Below are 15512 nucleotides of genomic sequence, written 5' to 3'. Positions count from 1 at the left end.
CAGATGCTTTAACCTCTGAGCCACCAGGGAAGCCCATCACATGATTAATATATAGTTATTACATAATATATTGTACAATTAATATGTAGTAGCTATAATTATATATTATGTACATTTGATACATTGATTATATGTATACTTAACACATATTACATACATTAAGAGTACAGCTGACTCTTGAACAACTAGGGTTAGTTGAAAATTTGTGCCATAACTAATCCTATATGTGATTCTTCCAAAGCCCCAATTCCACATCCTCAGATTCAACCAGCTGCAGATTGTATATACTGTAGTATTTACTATAGAAAAAAAATTATTGTATAAGTGGACCTGTGCAATTCAAACCCATATTGTTTAAGAATCAACTGTGCTTGAAAATTAAAAATAAATGATGAAACTCCCCCAGAGGAAAAACATACAGGCAAAGGACATAAAATGTAAAGAAGTGAAATAACATGTGGAAGTAAGATACTACCTTCCACCTCCCAAACAAACAACTCTTTAAAAATTATCATTACTCATGAGAGTATGTGAGCACCTGATACATGGCTGGTGGGAGTGTGAGTTGGTATTTCCAGAGGGTATTTAATAATATGCTTTAAAATCCCTAAAAATATACATAGTCTTATACCACGCAATTGTACTTCTAGAAATTTATTCTCAAAAGTGTTAATGGATGTGCTCAAAGATTTAGTCTTTTTTCATTGTCTATTATGGTAAAAAGTAAAAGCAACCTACATAGCCAACAACAAAAGTTTTTTAAATAAAAACAAATATAGAGTATGAAACACAGCTACTATGATATGAAGTACCATTACCAAACATTATGATTGCTGTTAAAAAATTGTATATATTAAAAAATACTGGAAGTATATACAACAAATATTAATAATATTTAGCGGTGGGTGATTCTTTTTTCTTTCTTTTTGATTATCTGTATTTGCTTCAATGTCTATATTGGCCTAAAACTTCTAATATGTATCTGTCAGCATTTAAAAGCTTTTATTTTGTAAAATGTTATGTATGAAGACATCATATCACCTCAAGAGTATGAATTCCTTGAATCCTAGGTTCTAGGTCTGATTTATCTTCATCAACTCCCCATGATATTAGCTTAAGGTATTAAATAATCACAATTACCATTTATTGAATGTTTGCCAGGTGGCAGGCATTCTATTAAATTGTGTTTTTTAATACAGTAAAATTCAATAAAAATTTGTTGAAGGAGGGAGGGAAGGAGGAGGGCAGATGGAAAGGAGTGAATGAATAAATGCCCAGAGATCTGAAACAAGCTGGCAGCTCTCTCATCAGGAAGTGACCTGCTCATTTTTGAGGTCCCATCTGACCAGCAGACCACACCAATGAGCTAGACCATCTCCTCTAGTGAGAATGGGAGCAGAAAGGGAGTAGATGTTAGGCAGAGGACAGCCACACTATAAACTTGAGTTTTAGAAGCCACAGTTTTTGAAAGATTTCACAGGGAACTGCCAGGTAAAACTTAAAAATCATTTTTGGAAGCTTTCTAACTAGATTCACAAAAACTAGTATTAACACAGCTTTTTGATTAATCACTTTGGACCTTGGCAACCTTTAATTCATTCCCTCAAAAACTCCCAGGCACTCACTATTAGAGGGTGAAAAATAGGCACAATCTCATTCTTAAGGAACCTGCAGTGTAAGAGGAGGACAAGGAATAGTTGCTGAAATGCTGGTTCAAGGCTAGGTGTAAGCCCTCACACAGGACTAGGAGGCCAAGATGAGTGCAGTTCTTTCTTTCTCATGGGGAAGAAAAGCAGAGGAGTAGGTAAGTGAGAGTTGGAACAGGCAAGATTTCTCAGTGCAGACTTGGGGAAATGCTATTCCTGACTGGGGGGACAGCCTGAGCAAAGGCTCCGAGGGGTGGGATGGGGGCCGGGGCAAGCCACCATGAGTGTGTGGAAGAAACAGATCTGCCATGACAGCTGAGGCAAGAAAGGCAAGTTCAAGCCAGAACAGAGAGACTTGGGAAGCAGGTAAAGGCACTCAGACTGAATTCTGCTAGTAATGTGTCTAGCCCATGCCCCCTAAATCTTGGGCCACTTCATTAGAAGAAGCAAAGTGACCCAGATCCTTTCCAATAGCCTCTTCTTGCCCCTGACAAATTCCTGCTACACTTCCAAAAAGCATCTTAATATACCCTTCACTTTCAAAGGCTCCAACGAGAAGCTCAGATTTATAGCCACACTGCCCTGAGCATACACAGAAGTAGAAAAGCTGAAGCAGCTCCTTGACACCTAGCTGTGCCCTGCTGGTCTCCAATCTCTGACATCCTGGAGAGGAAGCCTCCCTGGCTTAGCCCATCTCCTGGGAAAATGAGGAGATAATCCTTGGACCAGTTGATTCAAAACAGTACAGCATGGAACTGGTAGTAAAAGCACCAAGAACTGATCTCCTTAAATTCAGCTTCTGGAGAGTCAGCCCTGTGGTCCCGCTTCCTCTAAGGACCATGGAGACACCTCCAGGCCCCTCTTAGTAAAAGGTTTGGGAAGGGAGCCACTGGGAATCCAGAGGACATGAGACAGATGTTTCTCAGATGTTTTAGTAGCATGATACATCCCACCCGCCCTGCCTTCTTCTGACTCTCTATCTGCCTCTTTTTTGCCGTATCTTCCCTGTCTTCCTTCCTACCTCCTTCCTCTCTCTCTCTCTCCTTGTGTTCCTTTCTCTCCTTATTTCAACTTTTGTGAAACCTACTCTTCAATCTCTCTGAATCTATCTCTATGTGTCTCTCTCAGAGTCAGCTCATCTCTATTTCCATCACCTCCTTCTCCGCATCTCTGACGTTCTGTCGGCCTCTCTGACTTCATATTTCTGAACTGGTGTCTAGGTGTGTCTACTAGTGTATCTGTCCGGATGCCTCTTGTTGTGCGGTCTCTCCTATCTGTGTGTCTTTCTGCGTCTCTTACTGTCTGTCGTGCACGTCTTTGTGTCGCTCTCTCTCCCCGTACCTTTCTATCTCTCTGCCTCCATCCGTGCCTCTATCCCTCCTCTCCGAGCTTGCGTTACTAAAATCGCAGCGAGGAAATGGAGCAGTTCAGAAAGGTGTGACCCTAAAAACCAGCTTAAGCGGGATGCCGGCTTAGAGCGGCGGGAGGGGCACCGCGGGGACAGCCCCGGACACACGCGACTTTCCGGCACTGTCGCCGCTCCCCGGGTCTCCCGCTTGGCGAGCGCCTCGCGACCCAGGCCCACTCCGACCACCCACCTCCCTGGCTCAGAAGGAGCCTCGCCACCCCCCGGGAAGCCGGAAGTAGGGCAGAGGGCGGAAAGTTCTCACCGATGGTGAAGCTGTAGCCATCGATGCTGAAAGTGGCGCTCCGGCATTTTTTGAAGCCCTCTTTCTTGTTGCTGGCGTCCGTCATGGCTCGGCCAGCGGCGTCCCGAGGTCCCCAGCGGAGGGGCGCGCACCCCGGCGCCGGCGCCCCGCTTTCAGCCGCGTCCCCTACCCGGGCGCGCGGCGCGCTGTCCCCGCCGGTCCGCCGCTCGCTGAGAGCGGAGCGCGCCGGCTGCTGGCACCGCGAGCGCGAAGTCGACTAACGCACTAGGCGCACGGCGGAGCCAGCGAGCCTCGCAAATGCCCCATCTCCAGTGCCAGGTTCCAGATACCACGAGAGGAGTGCGAACAAAGGGAGTCGACGCGCACCCGCGCACGTGGATACGGGCTTGTGGGTGGGTGGGTACCGAAATCCGTGTCTTTGCCACCTTCTCCCTGGAAGCCAGCGCGCTCCAGGCACGTCTGTTTTCTTTCTCAGCTTCGGCTTCCCCTCTCTGGAGGCTGGTGGGGTTTGGGGACTCAAGGGAATGGCTAAGATGTGGCGTCGTGCTTCGTTTGAATGTTTTCTCTGGCAGGCAAGAGAGCTCCCAAAAAAACACATCAACAGATGGAAAAGCAAACATCCAAGCCGGTCAGATGCTGCCAAAGTTTGCTCCAAACAAGGAAGTCGGGGAGATCGCCACGCCCACTTCCTCCCAGCAGCTGTCCCCTGAACTAGCCTGGAACCCTGATAAGATTACTTCTCGGCAGTCCCGGGCCAGCAGATAATTATCAAAGTAACCCATATTGGTGGCTAAGCGCTTTCATGCAGAGGTTCTAAAATGCGCAAGTTCTAGCCTCTTCCAAACGAACTGTCCGAACTCTTTCCAATTTGGTTTTGTCAAATTGACTTGGCAAAGCGTGTTGCCAAATAGACTTTCCTGGAACTTGTGGAGGTGGTAGAGATTTAACCAACCCTACGGCTAACCCCTCTTGTCACAGAAGAGGAAACTCAGGTGGACAGGGGCTGGACTAAGGTCCTACAGCTAAAAAGTGGCCATGTCTGGATAGAGGAGCTTCGCTTTATAATACCAAATCAATTACTGATCCTTCCAGTACCTGAAATGACTGAGTCAGGCAAGGTTTATGTGAGGGAAATCATTCCCTCCAATCAGCAAGCATTGCTAAGGATTTACAGTTGTAGTGTTCTTTGTCAGGGGCTGGGAAGCTCACATTAATGAGATCAGAGTTGAATCCCTTGGCGGAGTCCACCCAGTGTAACACATGGAATGACAGTGTTATGCTCAGGTTATTAAAGAACTAGTTAAGTCAACCTCATTTGTTGTGATGGAATTTAACACAATTGCCAAGCACTTGTCAATATTAATGAGTCAATCAGGTATATCCCTAGTTGTTTCTGAGTTTAGGGAACAGTGGTCATAAGTCTTCAGAATCTAACTAAAATTAGAACTCTTCTCTCAAAAAAAAGTCACATACACACACATGTGCAATATTCCACATGCAATTTTAGGGGAACCATAAACCTCTCAAGCCCCATGGAAATCAGATTAATATCTCAGGACCTGAATCTTCCTCAATTTACCATATACTTTGAGAGAAATGAGGGTTTTTTTAATGTCAAATATAGTTGGAACTTCAATTAAAAATTCTCTATGGTAAGACCTAGAACCACATTGATAATTTGCTGAGATCAATGGCAAGATTGATTGATCCAAAAAAGCAATGGATATCACAGAACTCATCACACAGAATGGCACATCCTCGCTTGGTAGTAGAGCATGCCTCAAACCCCGAGGCATTCTTTGAGACTGGGACTGGTTACAATGAGGAAGCATGAAGAAAGCTCTAGGGATAGACAGACCTGAGTCTGAAATCTGGCTCCACCACTTACCAAATATATGACCTTGAGGAAGGTACTAGACCTCCCTGAGTCTTGCTTTCTTTCCTGATCTTACAATGAGGATTAAGTTGAGAGGAAATAGGTGAAACTTAGGCATACCGTGGACATTTAGTTTTTGCAATTACCAGGTGACTCCCAAGTTTAACCATGTAGACACTGTAGAAAATTCTTCTTCATAGCAATAATATATTTTTGCTATTGTTATCATTAATTTTATAGAGAAAAAAATTTATCTGTAAAATGTTTATATATGTATGACTACATACTATATATATTATATATAGTATACTACATATGCTATATATAATAGTACATATAATAGCATATACCATATATAATGCATTTTAATATAGTAATCCCCAAATTTTCTTATCATTCTCATTTCCCTGTATTTCTCCCACCTCCCCAAATATTTAGCAAAATCACATGTCTTCTTCAGTGTCACTGGAAGTTCTGTAATGAGGTTCCTGAAAGCCCTGAGTTATAGTTTCCTATGGTAAGTTATCAAGAAAAAAAAAAATCCTAATGGGATGGAAAATTTTTCCTGAGTGAGTGAAATTAAAACTTGGTATTTAATCACTCTTAGCAGAAAAGCTTTTTGAAATATAATCTATAAAAATAATAACAATGTGATCATTTATCTGTCCCCTAAGACTGGTAAAAATAACTTACGTGAACAATTAGAACTGGTTTTAAATTGCTTCTCCCCAGAATTGTTCTCTCTCTCCCTGGTTTTAGAAACTGCACACCTACAGAACCACTGACTGTGCTGCTTCAAGTGCAAAGACTTAAAAGCAACCTTCTCGGCGTGATGCTCTTACTCCACACCAAGTGAAGTCGAATACTAACATTTCATAAGCCAAGAAAGAATGAGTTCAACACCAAGATCAACAGAAGCATTGCTTTGTTCTTTCAGGAATGCTCCTTTAAGAATGCCTGTGAAATAAGAAAACTAAACCAAGATACCCAAGTAGATGGGTGAATCCTATGCCCTTATTGTTAGAGCAGGGGTCAGCAAACAGACCTGCAGGTCAGATCCAGTCTGTTCACCTGTCTTTGTAGAATCTTCAAGCTAAAAGAGTGATTGAGTGATTGAAAAATTCAAAAATTTACCATTCAAAAGAAGAACATGTAACACATTAAAACTACATTAAATTCAAAATTCAGTGTCCACAAATACAGCTGGTAGCTCAGCTGGTAAAGAATCCACCTGCAATGCAGGAGACCTTGGTTCAAAGACCCTGGGCAGGAAGATCCTCTGGAGAAGAGATAGGCTACCCACTCCAGTATTCTTGGGCTCCCCTGGTGGCTTAGCTGGCAAAGAATCCACCTGCAACAAGGCAGACCTGGGTTCAATCGCTGGGTTGGGAAGATCCCCTGAAGAAGGGAATGGCCACCCATTCCAGTATTCTGGTCTGGAGAATTTCATGGACTTTATAGTCCATGGGATCACAAAGAGTCAGACACAACTGAGCAAGAGGTCATCAAACAGACCTGCAGGTCAGATCCAGTCTGTCACCTGTTTTTGTAGAATCTTCAAGCTAAAAAAGTGATTGAGTGATTGAAAATTTCAAAAATTTCCCATTCAAAAGAAGAACATGTAACACATTAAAACTTCATGAAATACAAATTTCAGTGTCCACAAATAAAGTTTTATTGGAACATAGTTACACTCATCTGTTTACATATTGTGTGTGGCTGCTTTTAAACCAACAGGCAGAGTTGAGTAGTTGTGCCCAAGACTGCATGGACTGCAAATCCAAAAATATTTGCTATATGTCCCTTTAGAGAAAATGTTTGCTGATTCCTAGATTATCGTAAATATCTTACACCTGTCTAGGCTTAGATAACTTCTGTTTCTATTTTTTATAAAATAAGTAAATACTATTGTATTTGCTATAAAGTGACTTATTTACTGAAAAATAAGTTTGATTTATAAAATAAATCACTGATCTGTTTTTAATTACTGGAATAGATTCTAACAAGGAAGGTACAAAGGAAAGAAACAATATACATAAGAGTTTGATCCAGTTATTAGCAAGATTAATTAGGTTAAAATTAATTTCTCCCAAGATAATGCATGAATCTGGTTTCATCCCAAGAAAGTAGGAGAGGATGAATTCAGTATTTAAATCAGTTCATAACTCATGGATCAGATAATGTCCTTCAAAATATAACAACTATACATGGAAAAATAAAAATCTGGCAGGAAACTCATCTGACTCCGGTGCTAATGTCATGTCCCTTGATACTCCCTGTGTAGGGGCTGGTAACTGTTTCCATGTAAGAGAAAGAGTGTTAACAGCTAACACTCTTAAGAGCTAACACTGTTAAACTAGTGTTCATTGGTTTCTAAACATCTAGAAAAGGATGGCAATGGCACCCCACTCCAGTACTCTTGCCTGGAAAATCCTATGGTCAGAGGAGCCTGGTAGGCTGCAGTCCATGGGGTCACTAAGAGTCGGGCACGACTGAGTGACTTCACTTTCACTTTTCACTTTCCTGCATTGGAGAAGGAAATGGCAACCCACTCCAGTATTCTTGCCTGGAGAATCCCAGGGACAGCGGAGCCTGGTGGGCTGCTGTCTGTGGGGTCGCACAGAGTCTGATACGACTGAAGCGGCTTAGCAGTAGCAGCAGAAAAAGATGAGACTATATGTAGCATGTGTTATCAAAAAGTCAGTTTTCTAAGAAAATAATTTTTTGTCGTACGAAAGAGAAGACAATTCCCCAGCACTTCATTTGGAATTCTCTAGTCGCCCAAGAATTATAAAACCAAATTGCCTCAATAAAAGCATTGTTTATAGCCCTCATGGACATCCTCAGCTGTGTGACAACTACTCTAAATTGGTGGGGAGGACCCCGTTGCAGTCACATCATCACAGAAATGCTATAGGCAGTGAAGTTTCTGAACTTCAGCCCTTCTCTTCTGGCTGAAATTGATACAACCCAGATAAGACTAATGAGTATCTTTGCTGGGAGTAGAAATTGTGAGAGGTGAAGAGAAAGTTACAGGAAATTCCAGGCCCAGTTCCAGCCTGAATCTAAAAAGCATCTCCTCGCAAATTCTATGAGATGCTCTAGTATCTTACACTACATTCCCTCTTTGTGAGTGAGCTAGCAGATGGGAGTTTCTGTTGCTTGCCATCTTGAATCCTAGCTAATCCATCAAACACAGTCCCTTCAAGGAGAGATGTAAAGAAGAAAAAATTAATAAATAAACAGAGAAAGGGTGGAATGACACTAACATTACCAAGTGCCAACTACGTGATAGGCATTGCTGCTAACCAGGAAATGGTCCCTGCCTTTGAGGACTTTATAGGAAAAGAAAGTCCTGAACAGTCTGTGGAACCAGCGCTCAGAACAAAACACCAGTCTCAGAAAATCTACGCTTATGGAAGCAACTCCTCTCCAGCTCTCCTAACACCCTTTTCTGCTTCAGTTTGCTTCCACCTTATTGCTTCCCTAGAGCCTATTCTTGTTTCTTGTATTAATTAGGCCCAGGGAAGGCAATGACTATCTAAATAAACAGAATAAAAAGCAAAGTACCTACACACCTGAGGGTCAGAAAAATTTCCCAGAAAGATGCCTTGAAGCCCTGATGCAGATTGGAAGTGGTGATGGTTTAGTTGTTAAGTCGTGTCCAACTCTTTGCAACCCCATAGACAGTAACCTGCCAGGCTCCTCTGACCATGGGACTTCCCAGGCAAGAATACTGGAGTGGGTTGCCATTTTCTGCTCCAGGGGACCTTCCCAACCCAAGAATTGAACCCCGAGTCTCCTGCATTGCAGGTGGATTCTTTACCAGTGAGCCAACAGAGAAGCCCCTAATGGAGATTATAGAATTTTATTTGCACGGTGAGACAGTTTTTCTTTGTGATAGAGATGGCCTCCATCCATTTGTCAATGTTTTTTCTAAGTTTACATACCATTAGTGCATTTGTGAAAATGAGTTTTCCTACACCTGCCTTCAGAGTCTCAAAAAATCCTTCCATGTTCCAAAAAATACTAGCTGAGCAACTCCCAGACCAATGCCTTCTCCATAATAGCAGAAGCAAATTAGAGTAAATCCATTCCTTTTGGCTCTAAGAATCTAGGGAGAATTTTCTGATAGCCTTTTGCAGTTAGGAGATTTGAAGAACTGGAGACACTCTGCAGTGGAGGAGCAGAGACCAAAATGAGAGCCCTGAATTTGTTTTTTGTAACCCGGATTATCAAACCTGGACTGTTCTTCCCCCTCAGTCCACCTGGTTTGCCTAGAGACCTTCTCCTCATCCTTGAAGACTCCACTGATGTCCCAGGTCCTCCAGAAAGGATTTCCTGCCTGCCTCTTCTGGAGGGAAGAGGACACTCTACTTTAAGCCTCCCCCGGGCCCCACCGCATGTCTCTATCCTGGAACCACTGCACTGCACTCACGCTGCTTGTGTGCAAGCTGGTCCCCCCAAGAGGATATGAGCTGCCGGTAGCAGGGTAGGTCTTCCATCTCAGCCCAAGCACAGTGCCTGGCACAGAGTAGGCTGAAACATGTGATCAGTTAAGCAGTGAACACGGATGTAACACACAACGCTGCACAGCCAGGAGGTGACATGATGGGGGCAGAAGAGTCATTCTTAGTCATTGCCTCTCTTCATCTACCCTCTAGCTTCCTCTGTGATGAGCTTTAGAGCCAACTCATGATAAACATGTTAACAACATTTATAACAGAACAAAAAGCTTCTCTGTTTGCTAACTGTGTGACCTTGAGCAGGTAGCTTAGCCTCTATGAGTCTCAATTTTTATTTTCTGTAAAATGGAGATGTAGTAACTATCTTACAGGGGATACATGAGTTATACTGAGATCATTTCTATTAAAGACTTGCCCTCAACCTGACTCATAGTAAACTCTCAATATATGGTTGTGTTTTCTTTTTTCAATTTGGCCAAGCCATGTGGTTTGCAGGATCTTAATTCCCCAGCCAGAACTGAATCGACGTCTTTGGCAGTGAAGACATGGAATCCTAACCACTGGACCACTGGGGAATTCCCATCAATACATGTCATGTTATTTTTAACATCATCATCATCACTAGGACTCTAGGTCCCTTTTGTGTGTTATTCCTGCATAGAGTTCTTGAGATAAGTCATACCCAGAGGCAAAAAGAACAGGCCCAGGGCTCATTCACCATGGGCCCAAGGCTCTGGAGTATCAGTCATCCCTTAAGCAATGAAGCAAGCAATGGTTCTGAGCCTCCATCTCTCAACTGAGCAGCAGATACCCACAGGCTTCCTGAGAGCTGGAATCTGGAGCTTGGACGGGGACTGGCTCAGCAAGAAACCTCAGGAAATGCTCTGGCACTCTCCCACCCACCACCACCCCCCATTGCCCTCCCTGTTCCACAGCACTTTTGTCACTTAGGCATCACTGCATTTAGTGGGCATGTTGTGGCCTTCATCTTCTCAGCCTCCTGGCATGTTTAACTCTGTGAACCATGGTGGCAATGTTTAGGATGCCTTTTGTTCCCTGGGCATCCAGAGTACAACCTGCTCCTGGTTTTCCCTGCAGCTTTCTTGGCCAGTTCCTTCACTGTTGTCATTAACCAGGGAAGCTCTTATGCAAGAACCTCTTCTCACTCTCTTCCCTCTCCACGGAGCAATCCTCTTCACTTTGATAGCTCTGTTAATGACTCTCAAGTATCTAGTTCCAGCCCAGATCACTTCCCCAAGCAGCAGTGCCGTGTGTGTGTGTGTGTGTGTGTGTGCCAAGTCACTTCAGTCATGTCCAACTCTTTGTGACCCTATGGACTGTGGCCTGCCAGGCTCCTCTGTCCATGGGATTCTCCAGGCAAGAATACTGGAGCAGGTGGCTGCACTCTCCTCCAGGGGATTTTCCCAACCCAGGTCTTACATCTACCTGCATTGGCAGGCGGGATTTTTACCACTAGCAACACCTGGGAAGCCTGCAAACATTCTGCAAGGATTGTTAAAATAATCAAATAAGCTTATATGATGACGTTTCAAATAATGCTTGACATTCAGACATTTCTTGATGTTAGATATTGTCCTAATTTTCATTTAATATGTTTTCTGCCAACTTCAAGTAGTAGGAAAAAGCCCTGACTTGGGTGGTTTAAATTATAAGAATATTTATTATTAAGTGCCACATAAATTATTAATTCAGCTATTCAGTGAGGATGTCAGAAAGCCAGGTACTTTGGAACACTGTGTACGTGCATGTCCTAAGTTGCTTCAGTCAAGTCCAACTCTTTGTGACTCCATGAACTGTAGCCCGCCAGGCTCCTCTGTCCAGGGGATTCTCCAGGCAAGGATACTGGAGTGGGTTGCCATGCCCTTCTCCAGGGGAATCTTCCCAACCCAGAGATCAAATCTGCATTTTGTAAGATGCTTTTATGGGAGATGAGCACTCTCAGGAAGGGAGTGGGGAAGTTTGATCAAGAAGAGAAAGTAGCAGTAAAGACAAGCTAGTCCTGTGGGCAACAGCAGCTTCATCCTCCACAGAGCACCAGGAGCTAGGGCGAGGCACATGCCTCAGCTGTCAACCAGGAGAGGGAAAGTTTAGGGTCACTCTCAGAAGGCACCAGTTCCCAGGTGTCTGCAGGAGATTGGTTCCAGGACCCTACCTTCAGATGCTTCAGCATCCTTAGATGCTCAAGGATCACATAAAATGTATAGTGTTTGATTATACATTGACTACATCCTCCGATAGACTTTAAATCATCTCTAGGTTACTTATAATACTAATAATAATAGGAATTCTCCAGCCAAGAACAGTGGAGTGGGTAGTCATTCCCTTCTCTAGGTCTTCCCGACCTATGGGTGATTCTCTACCGTCTAAGCCACCAGGGAAGCCCCATTACTTATGATAATACAATATGAATGCTATATAATTAGTTGCTTGAGCATGGCAAATTCAAGTTCTGCTTTTTAGGAACTTTCTGGAATTTTGTTTTAAATATTTTTAATATGCTGTTGGCCAAATCCACAGATGCAGAACCCATGGAGACAGAAGTCAGACTGTGTTCTTGACTTGTTGAAAAGACAGCAGAGCAAGATGCAGTGGCCAGATGAAGTTCTCAGGCAAAGAAATGCCAGTGCAGCAGCTGAGAGTGGTGGGAGCGCGGGGCAGAGACAGGGCCTTGACAGAATAGTACATTGCTCAACTCAGATTTGCTTGTTATAAAGAAGATTCTAACTCCAGCAAGTCCCCCACATATTAACCTTCAAGTTGCAAACTTTCAAAGATGTGAACATGTGTTCCATCAAAATCAGGAATGAGTGAAATTGCAGCGTGCCCTCTGTCTCCTAGTCTGACAATATTTCACCTCTACCATCTCCCACCTCCTCTCCCTCTCCAGCCAATACTCTTCTTGCCTGTTCACTCAGTGCCAGCCCCTGTATGCCAGCTGTTGTACTGTACTACTGTTCTGTCAGATTTAAAACCTTTTCTTTGTTTTTGTGTTTTTTATGTATTATTTGTATGAAAAGTATTATAAACCTATTACAGTACAACAATCAATGCAAAGAAATAGAGGAAAAGAACAGAATGGGAAAGACTAGAGATCTCTTCAAGAAAATTAAAGACACCAAGGGAACATTTCATGCAAAGATGGGCTCGATGAAGGACAGAAATGGTATGGACCTAACAGAAGCAGAAGATATTAAGAAGTGGCAAGAATACACACAACTGTACAAAAAAGATCTTCATGACCCAGATAATCACAATGGTGTGATCACTCACCTAGAGCCAGACATCCTGGAATGTGAAGTCAAGTGGGCCTTAGGAAGCATCACTATGAACAAAGCTAGTGGAGGTGATGGAATTCCAGTGGAGCTATTTCAAATCCTGAAAGATGATGCTGTGAAAGTGCTGCACTCAATATGCCAGCAAATTTGGAAAACTCAGCAGTGGCCACAGGACTGGAAAAGGGCAGTTTTCATTCCAATCCCAAAGAAAGGCAATGCCAAAGAATGCTCAAACTACCGCACAATTGCACTCATCTCACACGCTAGTAAAGTAATGATCAAAATTCTCAAAGCCAGGCTTTAGCAATATGTGAACCGTGAACTTCCAGATGTTCAAGCTGGTTTTAGAAAAGGCAAAGGAACCAGAGATCAAATTGCCAACATCCTCTGGATCATGGAAAAAGCAAGAGAGTTCCAGAAAAACATCTATTTCTGCTTTATTGACTATGCCAAAGCTTTTGACTATGTGGATCCCAATAAACTGCGGAAAATTCTGAAAGAGATGGGAATACCAGACCACCTGACATGCCTCTTGAGAAACCTATATGCAGGTCAGGAAGCAACAGTTAGAACTGGACATGGAACAACAGACTGGTTCCAAATAGGAAAAGGAGTACATCAAGGCTGTATACTGTCACCCAGCTTATCTAACTTATATGCAGAGTACATCATGAGAAACGCTGGACTGGAAGAAGCATAAGCTGGAATCAAGATTCCCGGGAGAAACATCAAAAACCTCAGATATGCAGATGACACCTCCCTTATGGCAGAAAGTGAAGAGGAACTAAAAAGCCTCTTGATGAAAGTAAAAGAGGAGAGTGAAAAAGTTGGCTTAAAACTAAACATTCAGAAAACGAAGATCATGGCATCTGGTCCCATCATGTCATGGCAAATAGATGGGGAAACAGTGGATACAGTGTCAGACTTTATTTTGGGGGGCTCCAAAATCACTGCAGATGGTGACTGCAGCCATGAAATGAAAAGAACGCTTACTACTTGGAAGAAAAGTTATAACCAACATAGATAGCATACTCAAAAGCAGAGACATTACTTTTCCAACAAAAGGTTATGGTTTTTCCTGTGGTCATGTATGGATGTGAGAGTTGGACTGTGAAGAAAGCTGAGTGCTGAAGAATTGATGCTTTTGAACTGTGGTGTTGGAGAAGGCTCCTGAGAGTCCCTTGGACTGCAAGGAGATTCAACCAGTCCATCCTAAAGGATCTCAGTCCTGGGTGTTCATTGGAAGGACTGATGCTGAAGCTGAAACTCCAATACTCTGGCCACCTCATGCGAAGAGTTGACTCCTTGGAAAAGACCCTGATGCTGGGAGGGATTGGGGGCAGGAGGAGAAGGGGGCGACAGGGATGAGATAGCTGGATGGCATCACTGACTTGATGAACATGAGTTTGAGTGAACTCTGGGAGTTGGTGATGGACAGGGAGGCCTGGTGTGCTGCAATTCATGGGGTCACAAAGAGTTGGCCACAAGTGAGTGACTGAACTTAACTGAGCTGAACTGAACTATATAGCCAATTGTGTTGGCTGGGTACCTAGGCTAACTTTGTTGAACTTACAAACAAACTGGACTTATGAACAAATTGGACTTAAAAACGTGCTCCCGGAACCGAACCCATTCATATCTAGGGGACTTCCTGACAGAGTGGGCATTTGGATGTTTCATTTTCCATGCACACTTTGACAAGTAGAGTGTACATGTGATGGGCAAGAGGACTGTGATGGCTAATTTTATGTCAGTTTGGCCAGACCATGGTACCCAGCTCAGTGGTCAAACATTCTGGATGTTTCACAGAATGTTTGTGAATATTTGCGGGGGAGGAGGGTGAGATCAATATTTAAGTCAGTCAACTTTGTGGAAAGCTGATTACCTTCTATAATTTAGATGAGCCTTGTCCAATTAGTTGAAGATCTTACTACAGAAAAGACTGACCTCCCCCTAGAAAGAAGGAATTCTACCAGCAGACAGTTTTTGTACTCAAACTGCAACTCTTCCCTAGGTGTCCAGTCTGTCACCCTACCTTGCAAATTCTGGACTTGCCAAGCTTCTACAGTCACATGAGCCAACTCCTTAAAATAAACCACTCTCTCTCTCTGTGGAGATAGATAGATAGGTAGAGAGAGAGAAAGACAGATAAATCCTGTTGGTTGTGTTTCTTTGTCTAATACAAAGGCAATAAGAAAGAATTTGGAGAAGATGGGGAATGGATACTAGTGACCATCAAGTAGTTCTCCCAGGAATCCAAGAACCTGCAGGGATCATATTCTACACCTTAAGAAAGGTCTGAATGCCAAAGGCAATTTGAGAAAGGTGGCCTGAGCGCAAGAAGCCCTCGACACAATGAATCTGTGAGGAGATCTCTTTCTCTCCATGGATCTGACTGTGCTTCTTGGCCCAAGCAACCTCGGGGCACTTGATGACTCCTGAAGACCCCTCTGGGTCACCTCTGTTTCCTCATCTGCCTTTAGATTCACACACTTTTCCCCATGGTGAAACAGTTAAAATAGACTTGAATTCACATCATGCTTTGTTTCAGGACCCTC

The 15512-nt window shown here is 43.3% G+C and overlaps 1 protein-coding gene across 6 annotated transcripts in view; it reads right to left on the bottom strand.

Annotated features, from left to right (window-relative positions):
• PDE1C (phosphodiesterase 1C) overlaps nt 1–3574 on the bottom strand; it is a 531506-nt gene extending 527932 nt beyond the window's left edge. For 5 of the 6 annotated variants that reach the window (XM_042249215.2, XM_042249217.2, XM_042249219.2 and 2 more), the window contains exon 1: nt 3317–3574. In XM_042249215.2, the coding sequence (XP_042105149.1) occupies nt 3317–3401 (85 nt within the window). In that variant the 5' untranslated portion in view covers nt 3402–3574. The remainder of the gene's footprint in view (nt 1–3316) is intronic. The other variant, XM_004007921.6, reaches the window with a different exon arrangement.
• Nucleotides 3575–15512: the final 11938 nt, after the last annotated feature.

The sequence above is a fragment of the Ovis aries genome, chromosome 4 (genome assembly GCF_016772045.2).
Source record: "Ovis aries strain OAR_USU_Benz2616 breed Rambouillet chromosome 4, ARS-UI_Ramb_v3.0, whole genome shotgun sequence".
Classification (NCBI taxonomy): domain Eukaryota; kingdom Metazoa; phylum Chordata; class Mammalia; order Artiodactyla; family Bovidae; genus Ovis; species Ovis aries.
The sequence above is the reverse complement of the archived record's forward strand: the minus strand, read 5'-3'. Positions and strand labels throughout refer to the sequence as shown.